The sequence below is a fragment of the Carcharhinus amblyrhynchos genome, chromosome 3 (assembly GCF_965287045.1).
Source record: "Carcharhinus amblyrhynchos chromosome 3, sCarAmb.v2.hapA, whole genome shotgun sequence".
NCBI classification, from domain to species: Eukaryota; Metazoa; Chordata; class Chondrichthyes; order Carcharhiniformes; family Carcharhinidae; genus Carcharhinus; species Carcharhinus amblyrhynchos.
Genome location: NC_137326.1, coordinates 76,248,366 through 76,275,068, shown reverse-complemented (window position 1 = coordinate 76,275,068; position 26,703 = coordinate 76,248,366). Strand labels below are relative to the sequence as shown.

At 41.9% G+C, this 26,703-nt stretch overlaps 1 protein-coding gene across 28 annotated transcripts in view; it reads right to left on the bottom strand.

The window, feature by feature from the left end:
- Positions 1 to 26,703, bottom strand: part of kif1aa (kinesin family member 1Aa) — a 291,200-nt gene that overhangs the window by 73,477 nt on the left and 191,020 nt on the right. For all 28 annotated transcript variants that reach the window (XM_080185350.1, XM_080185352.1, XM_080185353.1 and 25 more), the window contains 5 exons: positions 12,554 to 12,672; positions 6,578 to 6,663; positions 4,383 to 4,518; positions 1,840 to 2,002; positions 617 to 707 (listed from right to left, as the gene is read on the bottom strand). In XM_080185350.1, the coding sequence (XP_080041476.1) occupies positions 617 to 707; positions 1,840 to 2,002; positions 4,383 to 4,518; positions 6,578 to 6,663; positions 12,554 to 12,672 (595 nt within the window). The remainder of the gene's footprint in view (positions 1 to 616; positions 708 to 1,839; positions 2,003 to 4,382; positions 4,519 to 6,577; positions 6,664 to 12,553; positions 12,673 to 26,703) is intronic.

The window sequence follows — 26,703 nt, the reverse complement described above, 5'->3', positions numbered from 1 at the left end:
AGATTTTTTGGATTGCTGAAGGTATTAATTGTAAAGTACCTGTGGAAGTGCACATTGGTATATTTGTATTGCATCAAAGGCTATAGAATATAGGAGCAGCATGGGATTTCACAGCTGGAGGAAACTGCTTTGCCTGGGGGCATGAATAATGAAGTCAGCCTACAAGGCTGATAGTCTTGACAGTTGTCACTGCTCTTCCCTAATGCCATCTGAGTTGCCCCCCCCCACCCCCCAATCCAATCTCCTCCAATACATTTGCACTCCTTTCTTTCAGCATGAGTGCCTTCAGACATCCAGCTGTATCTCCTGGAACTTTCTCCTTAAAGTCCCCCACCACTCCTTGCTGCCTCTCATACTTTGAGTCCTATCTCTTTGACCATGCCTTCAATAACTTTCCCCAGTGCCCTCTGAATTGCATTTGTTTTTAAATGGGCATTAATATTGTTTCAGACAATACTAGACTCCCAATGATCATCATTATCAATTCAGTGTGACACAAGACGCTCGAACACAAAGTAGAAACGCTTCAAAAGATCTTTACTATAACCAGTGATTAGTCTGGGCATTCTAGCAGGTTCTGTATAATCACAATTATATCTTCATTTGAGAGACTCACATTCTGCACATGGTAAAAGCCAAGTGGAGGGCCTCGACCTGTGTTTTTCAGTGGCTCTGTCGAAAAGGCTTCCTCTTGGCGATGGATGAAACTATAAAAGAGAGAAAATCACAATTGAACCTCTTTGGTCACAGGGTCCTTTGATAGACACCATCAGTTCTGAACAGAAATATCAATTGACTTGGAGCTTTATGGACTGCAATGCATGGAAATTGGAATAGAAATGATCAAAAATCAGCTCCACTGGATACCCATATAACATTCTCAAAAGAACAGCTGCCCAAGCACTGCAGTAACTCTGACTGTCGGCTCATTTTAAAAATCAACTTTTTATGTTTGACCTGACAGACATAATTTGGAAGCCAGCCTCCACAATGGATATCTGTAGCAAGGACATAACAAAGCTTTATTCGTGTGACACTGAATGGCTGTAAAATGGTTTCTGTAGTTACAGTAATGCATTCTAATATATGTATAAAACATGAGTGAGGAGTTTTAGAATGTTGGGGCTTGCCCTCCTGCCATCTAAAGAGTTGGTAAAGAACACATCCTTGCCTGACCCACAACTATTTCCAACTCTAACAAGTAATATTGAGGTCTGGGGGGTGGACAGTGGGCAACTGGGATATCAGCGAAGATACCAGTTGGGCGGGGGGGAGGAGGTGAGCGGTCCTGTCATTACAGGATCTTAGAGGGTGGGGGGGATGCCCCATGTTAAGAGACTGCTGATGGAGACATCCTCACCTTTCTAAGCCTAAGCCTAAGGCCTGAACTCAATTTATTTTGGGGTTTCGACGATATCACAGAACTGTTCCCACCAGTGTAAAAATTGAGGCTGGAAGTGCAATGGCCCTCAAGTGGTCAGTAATTTGCTACTTAAGGGCCTCAACTGGGGCAAGGGCAGATGGACCAGCCAAGGCCTCGCTTGTCCCAGCATAGGATTGCAGAGAGGCCCAGGCATGCAGGAAACCGACAAAAAGGAATTTTACACTCACCCCCAACTATAAACCGCAAAGGAGAGCAAAATAAATTCTGCCCATGAATCCAGCACAGTCAGCAAAATGAGTTTACACAGAATGAATATTAAATGCTGCTACTAGATCAATATATCATGGACACATGACAGATCCCACTGATACGACAATAAATGAATATAGTCTGGTCTCCATAGCCATGGCAATTGGTCTATATAGCATGGATATAGGTGGCAATGGATGACTTACTTGAACTGACAGAAAATATCAGCGTATTCAGCTGAGATACTTGAGGCCTGTAGAACTGTCACTCTAAAAGTGAAGTTGCTGCCAATTCTGAGGTGTTCTACAATTCCATCCATCTGGGTGTCCACCGGTGACTTCACTGGACTTTCAGGCTCCTCCTGGGTGGCTGAAGAATCCAAACAAGGCCACAAACAATTAATGGAGTGTTTTGTTTCTGCTTTCCTTCAGCAGAGGAAGAAGCATATTTAAGATGGTAGGGACAGAATTTAAGATGAAGGTGGGAGAACTTAAGATGATGGAAATTGAAGTTTCAAGCCTTTATTCCACTCCTCAACATTTTGGTGAATCTCCAGTCAGACAAGGCCTACCTCCTCAGCTGGGATCTGAGGCCTAATTTAACCACGAACCTGACTGAAGCCTGCACTGCCTGAAACCTGGAAGCAAAAGCTTCCAGCAGCCAGGAAATAGGAAGAAATTTTCCAAGAAGTTTTTTTCATATCTTCATGGGATATGAGCGTCGCTGGCAAAGATATGCATTTATTGGCAATCCTAAACTGTCTTTTAACTGAATGGCCGGCTTGGCCACTTCAAAGGGCAGTTAAGAGTCGGCCACAGTACTTGGATTTGGAGTCACATACAGGTCAGACAAGGTAAGGGTGGCAGATTTCCTGCCCTAAATGGCATTAGTGAACCAGAAGTGTTTTTACAATAAATGATAATGTTCCATGGTCATCATTACTGAGACTAGCTTTTAATTCTAGATTTTATTAATTCAATGTAAAGTTCAGCAACTGCCATGGTGGGATTTGAACATTTGTCCCCAGAGTATTAGCTTGGGTTCCTGGATCACTAGTCCAGTGACATTACCACTACACCATAATATTCCCATTTAAATTTTGCTTTTAAGACTGTAGACCAGTTGGAGTGCTCCTCCTGACATCACAAGCATACATGGGGGCTTCCCTGTGATTGTGAACTTCTCTGATTCTTCCCCTCCCTTTCCTCATTTACCTTAGTGAAAATTTATGTGGGTCCCAAATGATATCTGCACTCCAACCCAACAATTTTGGCTCTCTCCCACCAGCTTTGGGTGGAAATTGGTGTTAAGAGTTAAGATCCAGGTTCCAAGTTCTTGAGGGAGGTGGTGGAGTGGGATCTAATTAGTGTGTACCATTTTCTCATACACCTGTACATTTTTGGATATCAAGGTTACATCCAATTCTCTTTTGAAAATTATTATTCAATCCATTTCCATCACCCTTTCAGGTGATGCATTTCAGATCATCTCACAGAGATGAACATCATAATCTCCTCACTGGATTGAGAATATCTGTGTTTTAGAGCTCAGGAGCTAATTAATGAAGAGCATTTTACCAAGAACTTTGAAACAATGGAATTAGAAGAACCCAGGGTCAACACTTGGTTTGTGTTGCGTTTATTGAAATTGGGATGAATTGAGAGAGATGTATAACGTGAGGCTGAATTTACATCAGCTCTACTTTACACTGGCTAGAATTCTCCAGCCGTTCACGCTGGCAGGATTCTCTGGTCATGCCAGTGACGCACCCCCTGCTGCAAGTTTCCCAGTGGCATAGGGTGGCTTCAAAGGGAAGTTCCATTGACAGCGGTGGGATCAGAGGATCCTACCACCAGCAGTGGCGCACCACCCCCCACCACTGAGGCAAATGCTAAGGGGAAATGTGGGATTCTTACCACTATCTCCAAAATCAAATTTATCCTCAAGGAACAGAAATCGGAGTGTGATCACAAGACTGATTTTTCCATCCTGTCTGTAACTAACTATGCTGCCCCATCAATTTATCTGCTTTAATAACGTCTGCACAAATTGGTACGAGGACCTTCCAACTCTCTTGTTAAATTTTCCTAAAGCACACAAAAAATAGAAACAGCAGTAGGCTATTTAGCCCTTCGAGCCTGCTCTGCCATTCATTATGATCATGAGTAATCATAAAATTCAATACCTTGATCCCACCTTTCCCCCATATCCCTTGATCCTTTTAGCCCCAAGAATTGTATCTAATTCCATCTTGAACATTCTGTCATATTAATGTTAATAAAGGAATAAATGAAACCATTTGGCCCATCTTTTGTGTACTTTTTGCAGCAGCAATGGTAACACAATGTTTTTGCCTCAACTCCTTTCTGTGTTAGTGAATTCCACACATTCACCACTCTTTGGGTGAAGAAATTTCTCCCTGCCATTGTTAACATTTTTTCTGAATCTATTCTATCGAATCTTGTTAGAATTTTATAAGTTTCTATGAGATCCCCTCTCACCCTTCTAAACTCCAATGAATACAATCCTAATCGACTTAGTGTCACATTCAGATCTGCCATCCCAGGAATCAACCAAGTGCTGCACTTCCCCTATAGCAAGAACATCCTTCCTTGGATAAGGAAACAATCTTCTTCAAATAATTCTTGATCTCTGAAGTACACACATACTCCCGTTCCAAATAACTCATTATAACCATGATCGAAGTTGGTGAGATGTAAGATGTCATCAGTTTTGAAAGGGTGAATACCTGCGCAGGTATTGTTGTTGACCTCATCAGCTGAGGGACCTGAATCACTCGACTGACCCTGTCCTTCAACGATCCGCAACTCCTCCTGCGAAGTCCCAGAACGAGACATTCCAGCTGTACAACAATCCGACTGAAACTGAACACAACATAGGGATCACAGAGTAAACTTTATATAACCATCCCAGCATCACTTCAGCAGGCACTGCTCTTGGGAATTCATGGTAATGTTAATAAAATATCAGTGTTTACAGCAATAAAGGAGGCCATTTGGCCCATCTTGTCTGTACTTTTTGCAACAACAATCCTAAACTACCCTGCTGAGCTACACTACCTTATGACCCTGTATGTTCCATTAATTCAAGGATTTATTAAATTTACCCATTAATGGTGCAATGGTCTCAATCTCAGCCACTCACTTAATAAAGTGCTCCTGCTCCAACACCCCTCTGCATTAAGACATTTCTTCCAATTTCACTTCTCACTCTCAGTTACATTTTAAATTGTGACTTTTCATTACTCATGTCCTAACCAGAGGAAACGGTCTTTCCCTATTCAGATTCATCACTGGTCTAAACACCTTTATTAACTCTCCTCATGGCTTTCTCAGCTCCAGTGGAGTAAACCCAAGAATTTCAAGTCCTTCCTTCTAACTCGAATTTGCCATCCCTGGAATCCCAGTGAATCAGCATTGTATGCTATTGCTTTTATGTTCTTTTCACAACATGATATTCAAAACTGCACAGAGTAGTCCAACAATGGCCCAATCAATATTTTGTATACATTTAACATACTTCTATATTCTTGAATGTTATGCCTGCATTTATAAAACCCGAAATGATGTTGTCTCTTTGTTAAAGGCTTTACCAATCCATACTTTCACTTCAGAAAATGCAAGTAAAGCCCTTGGTTTTTCTATTCATCCACATTCTTCAATCTCTTCCTATTGAGTCTTTAATCTCAAAACTTGGGGTGAGATTTTCCAGCTGTTCCTGCTGGCAAAATCTCCTGATCCTGTTGAGGGCACATCCCCCCACATGCCATGGGTTCCCTGACAGCAGATGTTACAAACAACGGGAAACCTCATTGACAGCGGTGGGACTTGACAATTCCACCAACAGTTAATGGCAGTGGATCGCCTCTGCCACTGCAAAACACTCATGGGGAGGGGTGCAGGTATGGAAAACCCCACCCTTAGTTTTTGCACCTTCCAGCACTCCACACTAAATTGATTCTGTTATTTCCTACCAGTGTTCCTGAAATAGTCAAAATGCTTAGAAACACAAGCAGGCATGGCACAATAAGATGCTATTCCAACCAGCAAGCTGCCTCTTCATTAGTCCCATGGATAATCTGTGCAATCATAGATTCAATTCCACTCAACGACACTTTTCCAAATATCATGTACAGTCTATGTTATCACTGCATCTCCACACCTATTTAATCTCAGTTACAGTGCGTAACCTAAAAGACTGGATGAAAAAAAAGGTTCCTATTGGTGTATCGACTTTTACGCTCATTAGACATCTCAATGTGCATTATAACCAATCAGGTACTTTTGAAGGGCAGTCACATTTATAATCTAAGAAGTGCGATGGCCAATTTCTACACAGCAAACTCCCTGAAACATGACTGAATATTTTTGCGATTTTGACTGAGATTAATATTAGCCAGGACACCGGGGATAATTCTTTTTCAAAATAGTGTCACGGGAAATGTTACAGCCACCCGAGAAAACAAGCGAGGGCCTCTCCTTCGACACTCCCTCAGTACTGCACTGGAGAGTCAGTCTTGATTTTTATACTCAAGTTCTGGGCTAGGACTTGGATGAGGATCTCTGTGACTCAGAAGTGACAGTGTCAGCAGAGCCACAGCTCACACTCCCAGGGATAGGGTTGACTATGGGTAACCTTAGGGTACGAGTTACTTTTAAAGTTTAACCAAAGTGCTACAGCTTACTTCCTCGCAAGGCTAGCTGTTGACTTTTACAATAAAAATTCGAGTTTAGTTCCAAATAATGACACATCAACAAGATGTCTTCAGAATATGAGACACAAATCTAGAAGGGTGTGCACAAAATTTTATAATTTTGGTGAAAGATTTCTCATTTCTTTCTGCCTAGTTGTTTCCAAGTGGAGTCATTTGTAATGGGATTCAGGGAGTGCCTCTGTGAATGAAAAGCCTGCTCATAGCATTACCTTCTCAAAGTGCTGGTCGTCAAAAGAGATTTTGGCTGTCCCTGATTGTCGAACTCCTGAACCGTAATCCGGAGCTTCCTCATCAGCTAAAATGGAACAAAAAAAAATATTACTCAGTGATATAAAACTGTGAGGATGAATGTTGTAACTTCCTTGAATTCTCTTTGCTACAAGATCTTGACTCACGACAGAATCGTAGAGTTGTTATGACGCAGGAGGCAGCCATCTGGCCTATCATGTCTGCACCGGCTCTCCAAATGAGCATCATGACTTAGTGCCATTCCCTTACCTTTTCCCCACAGTATGAGTTTATAGTAAAATTCCACCAGTTGTTTGATCCCAGGTCCCCACGGCATTAGCCTGGACTTCAGGATTCCTAGTCCAGTGACATTATCACTACACCACCATCTCTGCCAGTCTCTGGGATTATGGGAGCCATTCTCCATGCTTCCACCTAATAGCAAGACTAACTGTACCAACATGGCTTCATTTCATGCATATTAAGTTTTTTACTCTGAAAATGAATTCACCAAATATAGGCGGTAATTTTACATAAACCTGCTGTCCACAAATCTGATGGGATTAGTCCAACTGACACCATACTCCGATTTTATTTTCCACTACTTGGGCTGTGTAAGAAGTGAAACTGTTCCAGTCTGGTCAACTGGCAGCTGTGGCTATAATTATTACTAGACTCTGTTCAATTCAATTTGTACAGTGACAAAAAGCAATGAATCGACATTCCATTTTGCACTCTAAGTAATTTTCCTCCCCAGACTATCCAAACTTATTTCATATGGTTCTTTAAAAGCTACAAAAATAGAGAGTTTCTTTCCTTTTCCCACTTTGGGCTGGCCCACTTGGGCCTATATTGATGGGGTCAGATCATTACCCAAGGCCCAAAGCACTACAGAAGCAGGCAATGGCTTCTGCAACTGAAGATGTTGCTGGCTTCCTGACACACAAAGATATTTATCATTTTCCCAGCTCTATTTTCATTGTGCTTGAACTTGATAGTAAAGGGAGAAGGGAAGTCACTTGTACAGGACTACTGCCTCACATAAATGCATTGTTCTGATTCCTGGGTTTACTCAATGAAATTGCAAAACCCAGGGTAATGCTCAGGAGACAAAGACTGAGACTTATGGACCTCTTTTATCAACTGCTTTCAACTAAGAATTAAAAAATCCCAGGTGGAATGTAGAGAAGAGTCAGAATGAAGATGTTAGTCTAATTATTCTGGGCTACCAGTAAATACAAGACCCAATACTGAGGGGACAGTGTCTGACCCACTGTCCCTCCCAGTCCCAGAATGTAAACATAAGAACATAAGAAATAGGAGCAGGAGTAGGCCATCTAGCCCTTCGAGCCTGCTCCGCCATTCAATAAGATCATGGCTGATCTGAAGTGGATCAGTTCCACTTTCCCGCTTTCTCCCCATAACCCTTAATTCCCTTGTCTATCAAAAACCTATCTACCCGTGACTTAAATATATTTAGCGAGGTAGCCTCCATCACTTCAACGGGCAAAGAATTCCAGAGATTCACCACTCTTTGAGTGAAGAAGTTCCTCCTCAACTCCGATCTAAACTGCACCCCCCCTTTTAGGAGAGAATTAGGAAGCATAGGTTGGACTAGAAGATTACAGGGACTGGGAACGTCCGAAATGTGGAATTTTTTCAAGGAACAGCTACTGCGGGTCTGCAATAGGTATGTCCCTGTCAGGCAAGGAGGATTTGGTAGGGCTAGGGAACCGTGGTGTACTAAAAAAGTTGATTCGTTGGTTAGGAAGAAAAAGGAGGCTTATGTTCGGATGAGGCTTGAGGGCTCAGGTAGTGCATTAGAAAGCTTTAGATTGGCTAGGAGGGAGTTAAGAAGGGCTAAAAGAGGACATGAGATGACTTTGGCTGATAGGATTAAGGAGAATCCTAAGGCGTTCTATAGGTATGTCAAGAACAGAAGGTTGGTTAGGGCAAGATTAGGGCCAGTTATAGACAGTAGAGGGAAGTTGTGTGTGGAACCGGAAGAGATTGGAGAGGCATTGAACCAATATTTCTCTTCGGTGTTCACGCAGGGGGACGTGAATGTAGCTGTGGAGGACACTGGGGTGCAGGGGTGTAAAATAGAAAGTATTGCAGTTGAAACCGGGGATGTGCTGGATATTCTAGAGGGCTTGAAAATAGATAAGTCCCCTGGTCCGGATGGGATTTACCCTAGGATTCTCTGGGAGGCTAGAGAGGTGATTGCAGAGCCTCTGGCTCTGATCTTCAGGTCATCGTTGGTCTCTGGTATAGTACCGGAAGATTGGAGGACAGCGAATGTTGTCCCATTGTTTAAGAAGGGGAACAGAGGCTTCCCCGGGAATTATAGACCAGTGAGTCTTACTTCTGTTGTGGGCAAGGTTTTAGAAAGAATTATTAGGGATAGGATTTATAGTTATTTGGAGAGTAATGAATTAATTAGAGACAGTCAGCATGGTTTTGTAGCAGGTAGGTCGTGCCTTACTAACCTTATTGAGTTCTTTGAGAAAGTGACCAAAGAGGTGGATAGGGGTAAGGCAGTTGACGTGGTATATATGGATTTGATAAGGTTCACTATGGTGGGCTTCTGCAGAAAATGCAGATGTATGGGATTGGGGGTAATCTAGGTACTTGGATCAGGAATTGGCTGGCAGATAGGAGACAGAGGGTGGTGGTTGATGGTGAATATTCGTCATGGAGTTCGGTTACGAGCGGTGTGCCTCAGGGATCTGTTTTGGGGCCACTGCTGTTTGTAATTTTTATTAATGATCTGGATGAGGGTATAGTTGGGTGGATTAGTAAGTTTGCTGATGACACCAAAGTCGGTGGTGTGGTAGATTGTGAGGAAGGGTGTCATAGTTTGCAGGGTGACTTAGACAGGTTGCAGAGCTGGGCCGCGAGGTGGCGGATGGAGTTTAATGTGGAGAAGTGTGAGGTAATTCATTTCGGTAGGAGTAACAGATGTGTTCAGTATAGGGCTAACGGGAGGACTTTGAATAGTGTGGAGGAGCAGAGGGATCTAGGTGTATGTGTACATAGATCCCTGAAGGTTGGGAATCAAGTAGATAAGGTAGTTAAGAAGGCATACGGTGTCTTGGCGTTTATTGGTAGGGGGATTGAATTTAGGAGTCGCAGCGTCATGTTGCAACTGTACACAACTCTGGTGTGGCCGCACTTGGAGTACTGTGTGCAGTTCTGGTCCCCACATTACAGGAAGGACATTGAGGCTTTGGAGAGGGTGCAGAGGAGGTTTACCAGGATGTTGCCTGGTATGGAGGGGAGGTCATATGAGGAGAGACTGAGGGATTTGGGGTTGTTTTCGCTGGAAAGAAGGAGGCTAAGAGGGGATCTTATTGAAACATATAAGATGATTAGAGGTTTAGATAGGGTGGATAGTGATAGCCTTTTTCCTTGGATGGAGAATGCTAGCACGAGGGGGCATGGCTTTAAATTAAGGGGTGGTAGTTATAGGACGGATGTCAGGGGTAGGTTCTTTACCCAGAGGGTGGTGAGGGATTGGAATGCCCTGCCTGCTGCGGTTGTAAATGCGCCTAGTTTGGGGGCGTTTAAGAGATCTATGGATAGGTTTATGGACGAAAAGGGATTGGTTTAGATTAGTGGGTCAGTTTTTTTTTTAAAAAAACTGGTCGGCGCAACATCGTGGGCCGAAGGGCCTGTTCTGCACTGTAGTGTTCTATGTTCTATGTTCTATGTTATCTTGAGGCTGCGCCCTCTAGTCCTGCTATCCTTTCTAAGCAGGAAGAATCTCTCTACCTCTACCCTATCCGTCCCTTTCACTAACTTACACATCTCTATAAGATCCCCCCTCATCCTTCTAAACTCCAACGAGTACAGACTCAGTCTATTTAGTCTCTCTTCATAGTCCAAACCCCTCACCTCCGGTATCAGCCTACTGAACCTCCTCTGCACTCTCTCCAAGGCTAATATATCCTTGCGTAAGTGCGGCGACCAAAACTGCACACAGTACTCCAGCTGCAGCCTCACCAGTACCCTGTACAGTTGCAGCAAGACCTCCCTGCTTTTATATTCTATCCCCCTCGCTATAAAGGCCAACATTCCATTCGTCTTCTTGATCACCTGCTGCACCTGAAGACTGGGTTTTTGCGACTCGTGCACAAGGACCCCCAGGTCCCCCTGCACCGTAGCATGCTGCAGCTTTTCGCCCTTTAAATAGTAATCCTTCCTACTATTATTTCTGCCAAAGTGGATAACCTCATACTTGCTAACATTATACTCCATCTGCCAGGTCCTCGCCCACTCGCTCAGCCTATCCAGATCCCTCTGCAGACTTTCCACATCCTCCACGCAATTTGCTTTACCACTCATCTTCGTGTCATCAGCAAATTTCATCACCCTACACTCAGCCCCCTCCTCCAGATCATCTTTATAAATGGTAAATAGCTGAGGCCCCAGCACCGATCCCTGCGGCACTCCACTGGTCACCAACCGCCAATCAGAATAGCACCCATTGATACCAACACTCTGCTTCCTATTAGACAACCAATCCTCTATCCACGCCAACACCTTACCCCCAACTCCGTGCACCCTAACCTGGTGTAGCAATCTTTTATGAGGCACCTTATCAAATGCCTTTTGAAAATCTAGAAACACCACATCCACCGGTTCCCCTCTGTCTACCGCACTAGTCACATCCTCATAGAAATCCAATAAATTCGTCAAACACGACTTCCCCAAAATGAATCTGTGCTGCGTCTGCTCTATGAAACCATTCCTTTCTAGGTGCCTCGCTATTTCTTCTTTGATGACGGATTCAAGCATTTTTCCAACTACAGATGTTAAACTAACTGGCCTATAATTCCCTGCCTTTTGTCTGCTACCTTTTTTAAACAGCGGCGTAACATTCGCCATTTTCTAATCTTCCGGCACTTCCCCAGAATCCAGTGAATTTTGGTAAATAATTACTAAGGCATCCACTATCACCTCTGCCATTTCCTTCAGAACCCTGGGATGCATTCCATCCGGTCCTGGGGTCTTGTTCACCTTCAGTCCCATTAGTCTATCAAAAGGACAGTGTCTGACCACTAACCCACCCAGTCCCAGACTGTGACAGTGTTTACCCACTATCCCATCCAGCTCCAGAGTGCGAAAGGACAGTATCTGACCTAATGACAAACGAGATAGTCATTGACTTCAGGAAGTGTAGTGAAGGACATGCTCCTGTCTACATCAACAGGGATGAAGTGGAAATGATCGAGAGCTTCAAATTTTTAGGTGTCCAGATCACCAACAACCTGTCCTGGTCCCTCCACGCTGCCACTGTAGTTACGAAAGCCCACTGAGCCTCTACTTTCTCAGGACGCTAAGGAAATTTGGCATTTCCAACGACTCTCACCAATTTTTGTGGATGCACTATAGAAATCATCCTCTCTGGATGTTTCATAGCTTGGAATGGCTCCTGCTCTGACCAACACCACAAGAAAGTACAAAAGGTTGTGAATGTAGCCTAGTTCATCATGCAAACCAGCCTCCAATCTACTAATTTTGTCTACACTTCTCGCTGCCTCAGGAAAGCAGCTAGCATAATCAAAGACTCCACATACCCCGGGCATACTCTCTTTCACCTTCTTCCATTCCGAAAAAGATACAAAAGTCCGAGATCACGTATCAACAGACTCAAGAACAGTTTCTTCCCTGCTGCTATCAGACATTTGAATAGGTCTACTTTATATTAAGTCGATCTCTCTTGACACCCTAGCTATGACTGTGACACTACATTCTACTCCCTCCACCTTCCTTCTCCTCTATGAATGGTATGTTTTGTCTATATAGCTAGCATGAAACAATACTTTTCACTATATCCCAATTAATGTGACAATAATAAATTAAATCACTTTCCCAGATGTCACAGGGTGTGAAAGGACAATGTCTGATTCACTGTATCACCCATTTGCTCTCGTATACAAGTTCTTACTTACCGGAAATGGCCTGAACAGCCACACGCAGAAAACCTTTGACCTCTCCCTTCTCACTCACTATTGCCACACGATGTACTAGCGGCACTGGATACAGCAGGTTACTGAGGTAAACAAATGCTCTGGAAGAAAGGAGACAAAACACGTCAGCCAGTCCACCCAATATCGCATTCACATCATAGGTGGTTCTACAGTTCTTCAATGGCTCAGGGACTTCACAACTGGATTTGTTACAAAACATGGCATTGATAGATTGTTTTTGCATTTGGAATGGGGTAAAGCCAAAAATCTTTGAAGGCAGTAGCCTTACATTGGGAATGTGAGAAGGAATGGATGCTTGGAAAATAGGAATGACCAAAAGTTTGGATTTGACTAATTTTCCTAGTGTTTTAAGCAAGTGCATGTGTAGCATTGGTTTCAGTTTTACCACAGTCACTCCACTTTGCTGTTTGCTATTTCTCTGGGATTTTCCCTCCTCAGTACAGAGACTACAGGGTCATTGAAAGAAAACAGCCTGATGGTCAAACACCTTGCTCTGTCTTCACTGTCATGTGTCGATTTAATAACTTCCCTCCCTAACAGCACAATGAGTGTAGCTACACCATGTGGACTGCAGTGGTTCAAGAAGATGGCTCATCACCACCTTCTCAAGGGTAACTAGGAATGGCGTAGCCAGTGATACCCACATCCTGTGAAAGAATTAAACAAAAATAGGTTTCTGACAGTGCTGGTGCCAGCATCTGGTCCATCTATCTTATATAACGCAGTATTCCCTGCTCTTGGCCAGATTGTTAATTTGAGCATTGTGTTGAATCCCCCAGTCTGGCAACTGCACATAGGATTGGGAGGAAGGCATTTATCACTTTTCCACAGCCCTATGGTTCAGAGAACTCTAAAGATTCACAATCCTCCACGTAAAGAAATCTCTCCTCATTTTGGTGGCATCCCCATTATTTTGAAATGTGCCCCCTGATTCTAGACTCCTCAACCAAGGGAAACATCTTATCTGCATCTAGAGTGTCTATGCCTTGAAGTAATTTATGGGTTTCAATGAAATCACCCACAGGAATAGGCACAAGAGAATATTGCCCGTCCTCCTTTCATTGCACACCTTTTTAACCCATCGTGTGCTCAGAAGTTGCCATGGCATAATTAACTCCACCCACCTATTGGAGAGGGATGCTGGTGGCAAACCTGAAATGGACTTAGCTGCGAAAGCAGAAATGAGAAATCAGGCATTATCACTCTGGACATGCATGTGATAGGAAGTGCAAGGATAAATGAATCAGGACTGTCTGGTTGAACTGTACCACCTTGCAGTCAAACAAGAGACTATTATGCACTGACCAGCCGGGTCATGTTGTGACTGGATCCAACTAAAATCCATACATCACATACTCAAAAATAGTAACTGGTACAAAGCTTCATGCATATATAATACCTCATGATGGCCTGTCCAGCTTCAGTCTTAGGATTACTAACAGTAGCCCAACCAACCAATAGCCCTTTCCTCCTACACTTTTCTTCAGTAAATCATGTTCTGCTAAACCACATCGTCCCAGTCAAATAACACATAAATGGAGTCCAGTTCTGGGATGAAAGTATATAATCTAATTTAATGATAGACTATCATTAAATGAGGCCCACAAAATGTACTGGCTATTGTGGGAGCCACATGTAGTAGGTCTGGAAGCTGCATGTTCAGGGCTGGGTCTCAGTGCTGTGGGAAACCCAAGTTCATTAGAACCATTTGTGCCGAATTTTACTGTTCTACATGAGAAGCTTCAACCTCCTCTCTTATCCTCCCTTTGGTACTTGCTGAATGTGTACCATTTTAATGAAGGCAACATTTTTGGCAAGACCTGTGTGTTATCTAATAGTAGCCAGGAAAAACTTCAAAAATTCAGTTTTTGAATGTCAAAACCTCAACAAGGAAACTAGCTGACTGGGACATGACTCCGGAAAGCGGATTAAATTTGCAACTCAGTGAATTTCGGAAAAATTAAGAAAATGCTTGCCTTCCTCAGGGTCCTTTTACAACCTCAGGTTTTCCAGAAATGTTTTCTGGGCCGCAATTTTTTGGCCACTCCTGTCAGCACTACCTTGCAGTCCAGCCAAAGCATTAAATGTTTAAATGACTCGCCATATTTGCTGCTAGGAAATGTTCCGGAAAATTCCAGCCTCAGCCAATGAAGTATTTTTGAAGTGAATGTCCCACAACCAGCAGTGAAATACTGACCAGATCATCTGTTTTTGTAGTGAATCTGGCTGAAGAATAAACATTGGCATGACAGCAGAGGTATCCACTTCAGAATAGCACCATAAGATTTTATACATCCACCTGAGAGCATGGACAAGGCCAATTTAATATCTTATTTGAAAGTGGAACCTCTGAAAGTGCAGCACTGATTGTCGGCCTGGATCCTATATACTTTTGGAAATTGAATTCATAACATTCTGATTGAGAGGTAAGAGTGTTACAAACTGAACTGCTGCCAATACCTATTTAAGATGCTTGACTCTCATTAAATGACTGGGGTTAAAAAGTCAAAGTCAACTACTGAGTTTGTTTTTGTTGGTCACAAGCATAGTTTGCCTTCATTCTGAGTTCCTTCTTAAAGAGGAGGTAAGGGTAAACACAGAATGTTGCCCATCATGGAATGGAATTATGAGAGCTCTTGGTCCAGTGAGGGGGCATTCCTAGTCACCCCTCCAAATCCACCCCAATCCAAACCAAGCCTTTGGGTCAGGCCATGAGGCTGTAAGAAATAGGAGCAAAAGTAGGCCATTTAGTCCACTGAGCATGCTACATTATTCAATAAGATCATGGCCAATCTGACTGCGGCCTTAATTCCATTCTCCTTCTTGTCTCACACAACCCTTGACTCTAGTGCCAATCAAAAATCTGTCCATCTTAGCCTTGAATGGATTTAATGACCCAGCCTTCACTGCACTCTATGAAAGAGAATTCAAAAGACTAATTACTCTCAGAGATTACATTTTTTTCTCACTTTAATCTTAAATAGCTGACCCCTTATTTTGAAACAGTGTCCCCAAGCTCCAGATTTCTTTGATAAGGAAATATCCTCTCAGCATCCATCCTAACTGTGAAGCCCCTCAGAATTTTTGTTTTCAATAAGATACCCTCTGATTCTTCTAAACTTCAATGAGTAAAAGTCTCAACTTGCACAACCTAAGTCAATCTCAACCCCTTCATACCAAAAACAGTCCAATGAGCCTTCTACGACCTGCTTATAATGCAAGTATATTCTTCCTTAAGGAGACCAAAATTGGACACTATTGCAGGTGTAGTTTCATCAACAGCTTGTACAAATATAGCAAGAGCTAAGAAAATAACAGCACAGGAACAGTCCATTTGCTCCTCCAAGCCTGCACCAATCATGCTTCCTGATTGAACTAAAACCCCCTACCCTCCCAGGGACCATATCCCTCTATTGCCATCCTACTCATGTATTTGTCAAGACACCACTTAAAAGTCACTATTGTATATGCTTCCACTACCTGCCCCAGCAACAGGTTCCAGGAACCCACCAGCCTATGTATAAGAAACTTGCCTTATATATCTCCTTTAAACCTCGTCCCTCGCACTTTAAACATATGACCCCTGGTAATTGACTCTTCCACCCTAGAAGAAAGCTTCTGACTATCCATTCTGTCCATGCCCCTCAATCTTGTAGACTTCAATAAGGTTGCCCTCAACCTCTGTCATTCCAGTGAGAACAAACCAAGTTTCTCCAACCTCTCCTCATAGCTAATGCCCAAACACCAGACAATATCCTGGTAAATCTTTTCTGTACCCTCACCAAAGCCTCCATCCTTCTGGTAGTGTGCAACCAGAATTGAACACTATATTCCAAGTACGGCCTAAGGTTCTATAAAGCTGCAACGTGGCTTGCCAATTTTTAAATTCAATGCCCTGGCAAGCATGCCATACGCCTTCTTGACTACCTTCTCCACCTGTGTTGCCACTTTCAATGATCTGTGCACCTGTACACCCAGATCTTGCTGCCTATCAATACTCTTAAGGGTTCTGCCATTTACTGTATATTTTCCATCTGTATTTGACCTTCCAAAACGCATTACTTCACATCTGCCATCTCTCCACCCAAGTCCCAAAACGATCTATATCCTTTTGTATCCTCTGATAGTCCTCATCGCTATCCACAATTCCACTAACCTTTGTGTCGTGTGCAAACTTACTAATTAAACCAGGTATATTTTCCTCCAGATCATTTATATATATCACAAACAGTAAAGATCCCAGCACTAATCCCTGAGGAATGCCACTAGTCATAGCCCTCAATTCAGAAATGCACCATTCCACTGCTACCCTCTGTCTTCCATGACCAAGCCAGTTCTGTATCCATCTTGCTAGCTCACTTCTGATCCCACATGACTTCACCTTCTGTACCAGTCTGCTATGTGGGACCTTGTAAAAGGCCTAACTGCAGTTCATGCGGACAACATCCACTGCCTACCCTCATCTTCATCATTTCCTCAAAAAACTTGATTAAGTCGATGGGCCGAAGGGCCTTTTTCTGCACTGTAGGGTTCTATGATTCTATAAGTTAGTGAGACACGACCTCCCTTTCACAAAGCCATGTTGCCTCTCGCTAATACGTCCATTTATTTCAAAGTGGGAGTAAATCCTGACTCAAAGAATCATCTCCAACAAAGACGTCCCTACTTTTATATTCCATTCTTCTTGCAGTAAAAATCAACATTCCATTTGCCCTCCCAACTATGTACAAGGACACTAGGTACCATAGTGGACATCAATGCCACAGTACTCTGCAGATTCTCTCTATTTATATAATATTCTGTTTCTCTGCCCTTCTTGCAAAGTGGACAACCTCACATTTCCCACATTATACTCCATTCGCCAAATTTTTGCCCATTAACCATATTTTGCCTTTGTACACTCACCCCCTCAGAACCTACATATCTTTATATCATCAGTAAATTTGGCTACAATACAGTTGGCCCCTTCAACCAAATCATTGTTATAGATTGTGAGCAGTTGAGATCCTAACATTGATCCCTAACACTGGCACTTTACTAGTTACAGTTTGTCAACCTGAAAATGAGCATTTAATATGACACTTTGCCTCCAGTTAGTTATCCAATCCCCTATCCCTGCTAATATATCATCACCAACATCATGAGCTCTTATTTCCTGTAATAATCTTTCATCTGGCACCTTATCAATTTTTTTTTCAGAAATCCAAATACAGCTATTGGTTCCCCTTTATCCGCCCTTCTCGAAAAACTCTAATAGTCAAACATGAATTCCCTTTCACAAAACAATGTTGATTCTGCCTAAACCTATTATGATTTTCTAGATATCCTACAACTATCTTCTTAACGATGGTTGCCAACATTTTCCAAATGACAGCTGTTAGATTATCAGGGCTACAGTTCCCTGCTTCTGTCTCCCTCTGTTTTTGAATGATGGTGTTACCTTTGTGGTTTCTCAATCCCCTGGGACTGTGCCAGAATCCAGAGAACTTTGGTCAATTGCATACACTATCACTGCCGCCACTTCTTTTAAATCCCTAGGTTCAAGGGATTTGTCAGTCTTCAGTTCCATCAAGTTCCTCACCCTTTTTCTCTAGCAATCATCATTATTATAAATTCCTCTCTCTCCTTTTTTGTCTCCTGCCTTTCTAGAGTCCTTGAGTTTTTTGTGCCTTCTACTATGAAGAAATACAAAATACTCATTCAAAATCTCTACCGTTTCCTTGTTTCTATGATTAGTTCCCCAGTTTCACTGTCTGGACTACTGCTTACTGGCGCTATTCTTCCTTTTTATATACTTACTGAAACTTTTACTCTCTGTTTTCATATGTCTTGTATTTTTGTCTCCATATTGCAATTTGTCCCTCTTTACTTTTTTAAACCAAACTTTGTTGGTTTCTAAAGTTTACCTAGTCTTCTCACTACTACTAACCTTTGCAGCATTGTACATCTTTCTATCAATTTGATACCATCCTTAATTTCTTTAGTTAGCCATGAATAGTGCATCCTTCTCTGAGAATTTATTTTTGTTGAGATTTATTTAAAAAATTCCTTAAATGTCTGCCACTGCTTATCTTAACTTTTAATCCATTTTTCCTATTCACTTTAGCAACCCTGTATTTGTACTCTTAGTAAACGCCTTTACTAATTTCAGATCCACATTTCTCATTCTCAAACTGAATGTGAAATTCTATCATATGATTACTCATACTGAGAGAATCCTTAATTGTGAGATTATTCCTGTCTCATTACACATTACCAGACCTAAACCAGCCTGTTCCCTGCTTGGTTTCAGAACATATTGTTCTACGAAACAGTCCACAATACAGAACTCCTCCTCCAGGCTTTCCATGCCAATTTGATTGATCCAAACCATGGATGTGCGGGTTAGGTTGATTGGCCATGTTAAATTGACCCTAGTGTCAAGACGATGCTTGGGGTTGTGGGAATAGGGCCTAGGTGGGATTGTGGTCACTGCAGACTCAATGGGCTGAACGGCTTCCTTCTGTACTGTAGGGAATCTATGATTCTATGGTATGATAATTAAAATCTCTCACAATCACTTTCATAAAAGCCCCCATTATATCTTGATTTATACTGTCTATAGCACAGTTACTGTCAGGGATTATATAAACCACTCCCACCGGTGATTTGTTTCCTCCATTATTTCTCACCTCCACCCAAAATAATTTACATTTTGATCCTCCAAAACAAGAAAATTTCTCACTACTGTACTGATTTAATTCTTTCGTAACAGAGGTCCCCATCTCCTTTTTTCTTCTTCCTGTCCTTCCAAAATGTCAAATACCCTTCAATTTAAGAGCGACATGGTGGCACAATGATTAGTACTGCTGCCTCACAACACTGGGGTTCATTTACAGCCTTGGGGTCACATGTCTGTGTGGAGTTTGCATGTTCTCGCTGTGTCTCCATGGGTTTCCTCCAGGTGTTCTGGTTTCCTTCCACAGTAAAACGGGCAGGTTAGGCGGATTGGCCTTGCTGAATTGTCCCTTACTGTAGGTTAGGGGATTTAGTGGAGTAAATACGTGCAGTTATGGGGATAGTGCCTGGATAAGACGCTTTTTTGGAGAGTAGTCTCGATGGACCAAATGGCCTCCTTCTGTACTATAGGGATTCTATTCTATTCAGGTCCCACTCATGGTCACTTTACCACCAAGTCTCTGTAATGGCTATATTATACTCGCTCATTTCTATTTATCAATTCATCCATCTTGTTACAAATGCAGCGTACTTTCAGATAAAGAAACTTTAATTTTTTTTAACATTTTCCCCTACTCTGGCCTATTTGCTAGTGCACTCCTATGCTAGCATGTTCTGTCCCTTTCTGTCACACATAGTTACCATTATTCGCATTGTTACTCTGCACTACTGCCTTGTCCTTTCTTATTAACTTTTAAAAATCTCCCATCCACTAGCATTTGCATTTTTGCTGCCAAAAGGAAGCATAGTATGTGTGAGTATTGGCCCCTGACCGAGGGAAATGATCAGGATCGACAGGGTTCAGAAAGATGGGCAGGTGTCAAACCGGAAGATGAGAAGGTCACGAAGCAGCTTCCACTTACTGCTGCCAAGAGCAACAGTAACTAGGTGGGTGGCAGGAAAATATGCTGGGGACCCATAGCCCATCTTTCTGCTGCTCTGTGCCTGCAGTGGACAGGGAAGGAGCAGCTATTTGCACGGGAGAGATAGTGGCATGGTGTTAATGTCACTAGACTATTAATGCAAAGGTCCAGGCTAATGCTGTGGGGCCATGAGTTTGAATTCCATGATGGCAGAAGGTGAAATTTAAATTCAATTAATAAAATCATGGCAGCCATGATTCTGATTTTGATTGTAATCAGGTTTAAAGGAGGAAATCAATTATCCTTGCCTACATACACAATAATGTGGTTGGCTCTTAACTGCCCTCTGAAATGACCTAGCAAGCCATCCAGTTCAAAGGCACTTAGGGGTGGGTAACAACTGCTGGTTTTGTCAGCGATACCCACATCTCATAAAAGGAATAAGAATTTACAAAACACAATGAGTGAGGGAAGTACAGTAGACCTCATCCCAGGAATTTTCCCTCATTTTGTGCTGCAGTCCTGCCCAATTTCAGATGAGGTCACAGGGAAGGATCCAGTCCCCAGCTGTCAAGCATTTTAAGATAGGCAACCTTCCAGAAGCTGGCTACAAATGAGATCTGAAAATATTGGGAAAACAAGTAATTTAAATGGATCAAAACCTATTCTGCCCACCTGGCAAAGAGTGCAGAGAGCAAACTTGCAGAGGTTCAGATTTCTTCCTCAGCTATTCTGCAGCTGAAAGCCCTGAGGTAGGCCTCCCCACCGCATCTGCTATGAGGAAGAATCCATTTTCTGCAGTGTACTTCACTTCAATAACATCAACAGGAGATGGTGCAGCCAATTTATGTAAAAGCTATGGGAATGTGGATCATTATTCTGCCACTCCATGGTACTGCATGCAGACATATATGTAGGTCTAAAAAACGGTCCCAAATCCATTAACCAGCATTATTTCAAGAGCTGTGCCTCATTTTCTTGAATGTATCCATTCTCAAGCAGTTGACAACAAATAGTTTTGAGGTGGATGCTCTTACTGAACTCAGGTTTGATCATTTTAAGGTGATTATTGTTACCAGGACTTGTCATTTGTTATTTTGGAATTTTGTGGATCCAACTCTGAGGCAAACTTTGACAATGTTTTATCTCATGAAACATGCTGAAATGTCCGCGAGAAAGGCAAATCTTTGCTCTCAACTCTGCTGTTGGGTGTCATGCTAAATGGTGCCACACACAGATGTTGAATAGAAGAAATATCCAAACAATCCCTCAGAAAATCCTCAATAACCTTCGCACGACAATACCTCGCGAGGCTAAATATTGTCAAACAATTTAACCATTGGTAAGTTCTTGGGAGGCAGGGTTGGACTGTCCATGATCACCGGTAGTGGTCCTTGTTTATCAAGAATTTGAAAATGGACACAGATATGAATACTGAACTGGCATAATAATCCATTTAGTGGATTCTTGTGGAGTCACCGAAAAGATGCATTATTTGATGTTTGATTAACTAGGTTTTACCCAAAGGCTATTGAATTTACTGAGATGGCCACTAGCAGTAGGATTTCCATTGTTGAAGTTATATTCAAGTATGGGGGAAGAGGCGGGGAGACTAAAGTCCCTGAGTGACCAAAGTAGAACCACCTATAATCTTCATCCAACAAATACAGCACGCCACAGTGCCAGGACGAAGAGCAGCAAAACAAATCAGCATCAAAAGCCAGCCAGAGCCAGCCAGGCGACAGCAACCGTGGACAACCACACATATACGACTAAAGGGTAGAATCATCAACAAATCACAATCAGCATGGAGGGGAAGGGGTGGGTCACTGCCGTTTTGCAATCGAGCAAACTGTGTCGACATAAAACATCTGCAATATACAAAAAAAGAAAAGAAAGATATTCAGTAGCATTAAATACAAGCAACCATACTGGATCCTGTGGATTCAGTCTGCTTCAAGAGGAAACAGCATCTTAACAGGACTAAGACCCAGCTTCTGATTTTCTGAATTGCGGATCTTCCACAAATAATGGAAGATCACACTCACAAGATTAAAACTTCTCATGAATTCAACTTGATCATAAACTAAAGTTTTATCAGGCATTTCAATGTATATCCTGTCACATGGAACTTTTCACAAACTCAGAGTTGGAAGCAAGGGTGGCAGGGAAATAGAGAAAACAATCTTGTGATGGGGGGGACCCGTGGGGATAACTTGTTCTGTGTGATTTTGATGTATAAATTTAGAGTTTTTTTGGTATGAGCCAGAAATTTTTGGCAACCAGACACTGCCATGCCATCATTCAGGGTTTCCTTATATCATTATCCTTCCCAGAATTCATCACCCAAGACATGGCATTTTCCAGCATGTTTCTATCCTGAAACAATTCATTGTTACTGCTTAAATTTAGCAAGGGCATATCATGGCAGGGCCCAGAATTTATGAATTACAATTTGGTATTTGGGTTTAATTAATGGATTATGTTTCATTTTCCTTAAATGGTCCAAATAACATGAGCATTGCCTTTCCCTGAATTTCTCAACATGGTATTCAACTTCCAAGGTTAAAAGCATGACCCTCAGCAAACACTGAAATTCAAGTACTTATTCAAGTACTTTCCAGTGAACTCAAACCTTGCCTTTCTAGCCTCAATTACTTTAAACTGAAGAAGCAGGCATTGCTGCTTATGGGTATGTTACTCAAAACAGTGTAACTTTTCAGTGGTTAGCAAGTTCATTGAGAACCATAAACAAACTCAGTGCAGCAAAGGGGCAATCAGATCCAAACCTTTTGTGCATCTCACTTCTCCAAGATTTGAGAGTTTAATCTGAGAAGACCTCAAACAATACATACGAGATGTACACTGGTTGCTTCCCTTCAATCTACCATGGACAGCTGTGTGAAAGCTCATGCCCAGAAACTGACCCTCAATGGCAAAGAGTGGAGACTGCCATGTTCTGATAACTTCCATGTCAAGGTGGAAAACAAGCAAGAATATTCTAGATGTAATGATACAGGACACTATCTTCTCAAAACCTCCACATGCCTTTCAAGTATCTTGGTTTTGACAGTGCATTTCAACTTTGCAAAACTGGGTTTAAATGGAATCAGTAATGTGCTCTCCAAGCTTCTGTGAAACGGTCAGATACCTTCTGCTCTCAAGTGGTGGCAATATTAAATTCACTGTTGAGGTACATTGGATGGTTTGGTGTTTGATCCACTTAATGACCTCTTTACAATGTTCCAAGACCTTTAACTTTGAAGAAGGATTGTGGTTTATGGGAAATTTCATGGTAATCAAAGTTGGAAATTCCAACATGTCTTACATTGGGAATAGAGTAGTTTGAGTGAAGGAGACCCAACAATTGGTGGCCAGAATACAGTTTCTTTAAATAACTGAAATGCTTTGGTCTTTCTTTTCTAATGCATCATAATTAATTATTTTGAGGGTTAAGTTAATTCTTCATCTTTCAATATTCCCCATGCCTCTGCCAATATCACTACTCAACCAGCTGAGGAAGAATGGAGTCACCTTTTCTCTCTTTTTCCATTTGAGGAGGTGCCCTGACTTTCCTTAGTGCCCAATTTGTTGGAATGGTGGTTAATATGTACTTGGTTAGAGGGAGATACATGGAAGATGAGGAGAATTGTATTACACATGTCTAATATTTCAAAGTGCTTGGAGTTACACATTTTAATTAGGTTTATTCTAATTCTGGTCCAGATGAATTGTAGTGATGACAATCGGAAACATATTGCACACATAATTGTACCAAATGCCATTCAATGAATACATAGGGACTGTGCAGCATATATCCCATCAGTGAAAACAACTCCAATCTACTCAGCCCCTAATTTGAACAGTGGACCTGATGGTGAAAGTGTATGTTTTTATTCCATTGCCCATCACTCCCAAATACTTATTCTCCAAGGTTTCTCAATAAAGGGCCCATGAAAAGCACAGAACAGAGAGTGAGGCTCCCAACTACCATGGAATTTCCAGACAGGTTTGCAGATCCTCAAGGATGCCATCATCAAGACCCTATCAAACCTCCATGAACAGCACCATTCTGAGTATTGCTCTGTGCACATAAGCATAATGTTGGTGTTGACCCAAACATTACACTGATTAAACTGATGCATCGAGTGAGTCTCAGGCACCTAGAACATATTTTATGATTTTTAGTCATGAATCTTTTTCAGGATTTATGAATTGACATATTACTATGATAGTGTGAGTGTCTTTACTGAATGCATCAGCATAAAATGTGTTTCTGAGCACAATAAAGTGAAATTAAGGACAATAATTTTGCTGTTACAGAAATTGTTATGAAAGCATGTTTCATTAAATACATTTTAAAGGAGGAGAAATAACATCTGAATAAACAGGCTTTAACAAAGTTATGCCCTTCCTACCCTGCTGACTTGGGGGGACATGGCAGTGCCATCATTGATTCAGCGCAACATGGGTCTGCACCAGATCTGGACCAACAGGAATAATAACACCCATCTGACTCATACGACCATCAGAAAAAGATATCTTGGACACCAGCAAGACACTTGAAGCAGACTGAATGTACGGAGCTGGTAACAAGATTGGTGAGGTGCAAAGGTGGCATGCTCAGAACACAAAGCTTTCAACACAAGAAACAAAGAAATGAAGAAAGTCAGTTGAAAGGAAACATTGGCTAAACTTTAAAATACGGTAGAGCCAGCTTCTAATATAGCGCCTACAAAATTAACAGAATATAACCAGCACGCGGTGCAGCAAGTTCCAAAACGGTGGCACAGCAGATTTCAAAATGCCGTGCATGGTTCAAGAAAATTATTTTATTAGTTTTCAAAGCCGCTGTGCTTGGATAGCCAATTCAGGTAAATTGTAACATGTTTGGAAACTGGATGCCCTGGCATGCCTTATTGCGATGCCCTGGCACACCCTACTCAGAATGCCTGGCATGCCCTATTGAGATGAGCTGGCAAAGGGACAAGCTCTTTCATCAGGAGAACATTAGGATTCCCAGCTGTGAAAGAAGATCTGAATTTAAGCTATAAATAAATGTCAACATGGCATGAATTATTAAAACCGACAAGACAACTGCAGTGACACCCAAAATGACCCTCGATGTTTTAATAAACATATAAGTGATCAGTATTATGATCCAAACAAGTGCTCTCAAACCTCCTGAAATTATCAGAAGCAACATATTGAACAAGTTCATTAAATACATCAGGTAGCAAAGCCATTTTTTAAAATATGATACTCTCCTTATGATTCTCTGGAGGATTCTCTATCTTCACTTCATGTGACCAAACTATTCAGTGGTCTTTTCAACAAGGATTAAGCATCATAATCCTTCTCAAGGGAATGACTAGGAATGGATTGAGACTGACTAACACACTGGAGAACTGTAAGGGGTGGATGGTGAAAGGAGCAGGTCAGTGATCCAGAGAAAGAGAGATCAAGTTGTAGAAACAGCATTTTCTTAACGCTGCACTGGAGTGTCAGTTGAATGCATTCGTTTCTTACTCAGAGGCAGGAGGGGCTACTACTCAGCTAAGGCTAGAACCTTTAATGGGAGCTCTGTTTTTCCTCAACCGTAGTTACTGTGCTGACTTCCCTGATGCTTGCAATGCATCACATTGAATCCTGGTCAGAACTCCTAATCCCCTTTCCTATCTGTCTCCAAGATTACTTTGCCTCTGCACATCACCTCACCTACACAACTGTCTAGATCCTCAAAACCTTCATTGGTGGTCTGCCAAACTCAACCCCACACAAACTTAAACAAACTCTACCACCCCCAACTTGACCCTATACGAAGCTGCACTCCCAACATCCCAATTTCAAAATTCTGGCCCCATAATTAACTTAGTACCCTTCTCTCCACCTTACGTCCTTTGTCAATATAGGATTCTTTATCCGCTTAATCCATTCTCTGACCAACTCTGTCCCTAAAATTATTACTGGTCATTTCTTTGCTCTTTACTTTTAAATGTTGTTTCAATCTATCTTTTTGACTTTGCTTTTGTCATCTCCCTTAATGCTTCTATTACTATTTGGACATTGCTCTACTAATTAAGAAACTGATTAGTTCCTAGTCAGGCTATTTACTAAATTAGGAGATAATAGACACATTCAATGTGTTGTTTCTTGTTGCTACAGAATCTCAGAGCTCCAACATTAAACAGTGAGGAGGAAGCACCTACTGCCGTGAGGCTCTGTTTTGCTGAAGGTAATGATTTATTTCAGTCCAAACAATCAAAAATTTTACTGAGAAATTTTTTTAAACAAGGAGCACAATTCTTAACAGTTCACCAAGAGGAAAATAAATCCTGTATTATTGCAGGTCTCACTGCAGCGTCCTATCATCAACCATCTGGAACCCACTGAGAAATTGCTCTCTTTAAGAGATACAATGGAATCCATACATATGCACCTCTCATGTAAGCAAAGCCACAGAGATTTTTTTTACTAGTAGTTTACCTGTTAGGAGATGGAAATTTCGCCTACCCAGTGGTCTCCAGCTTG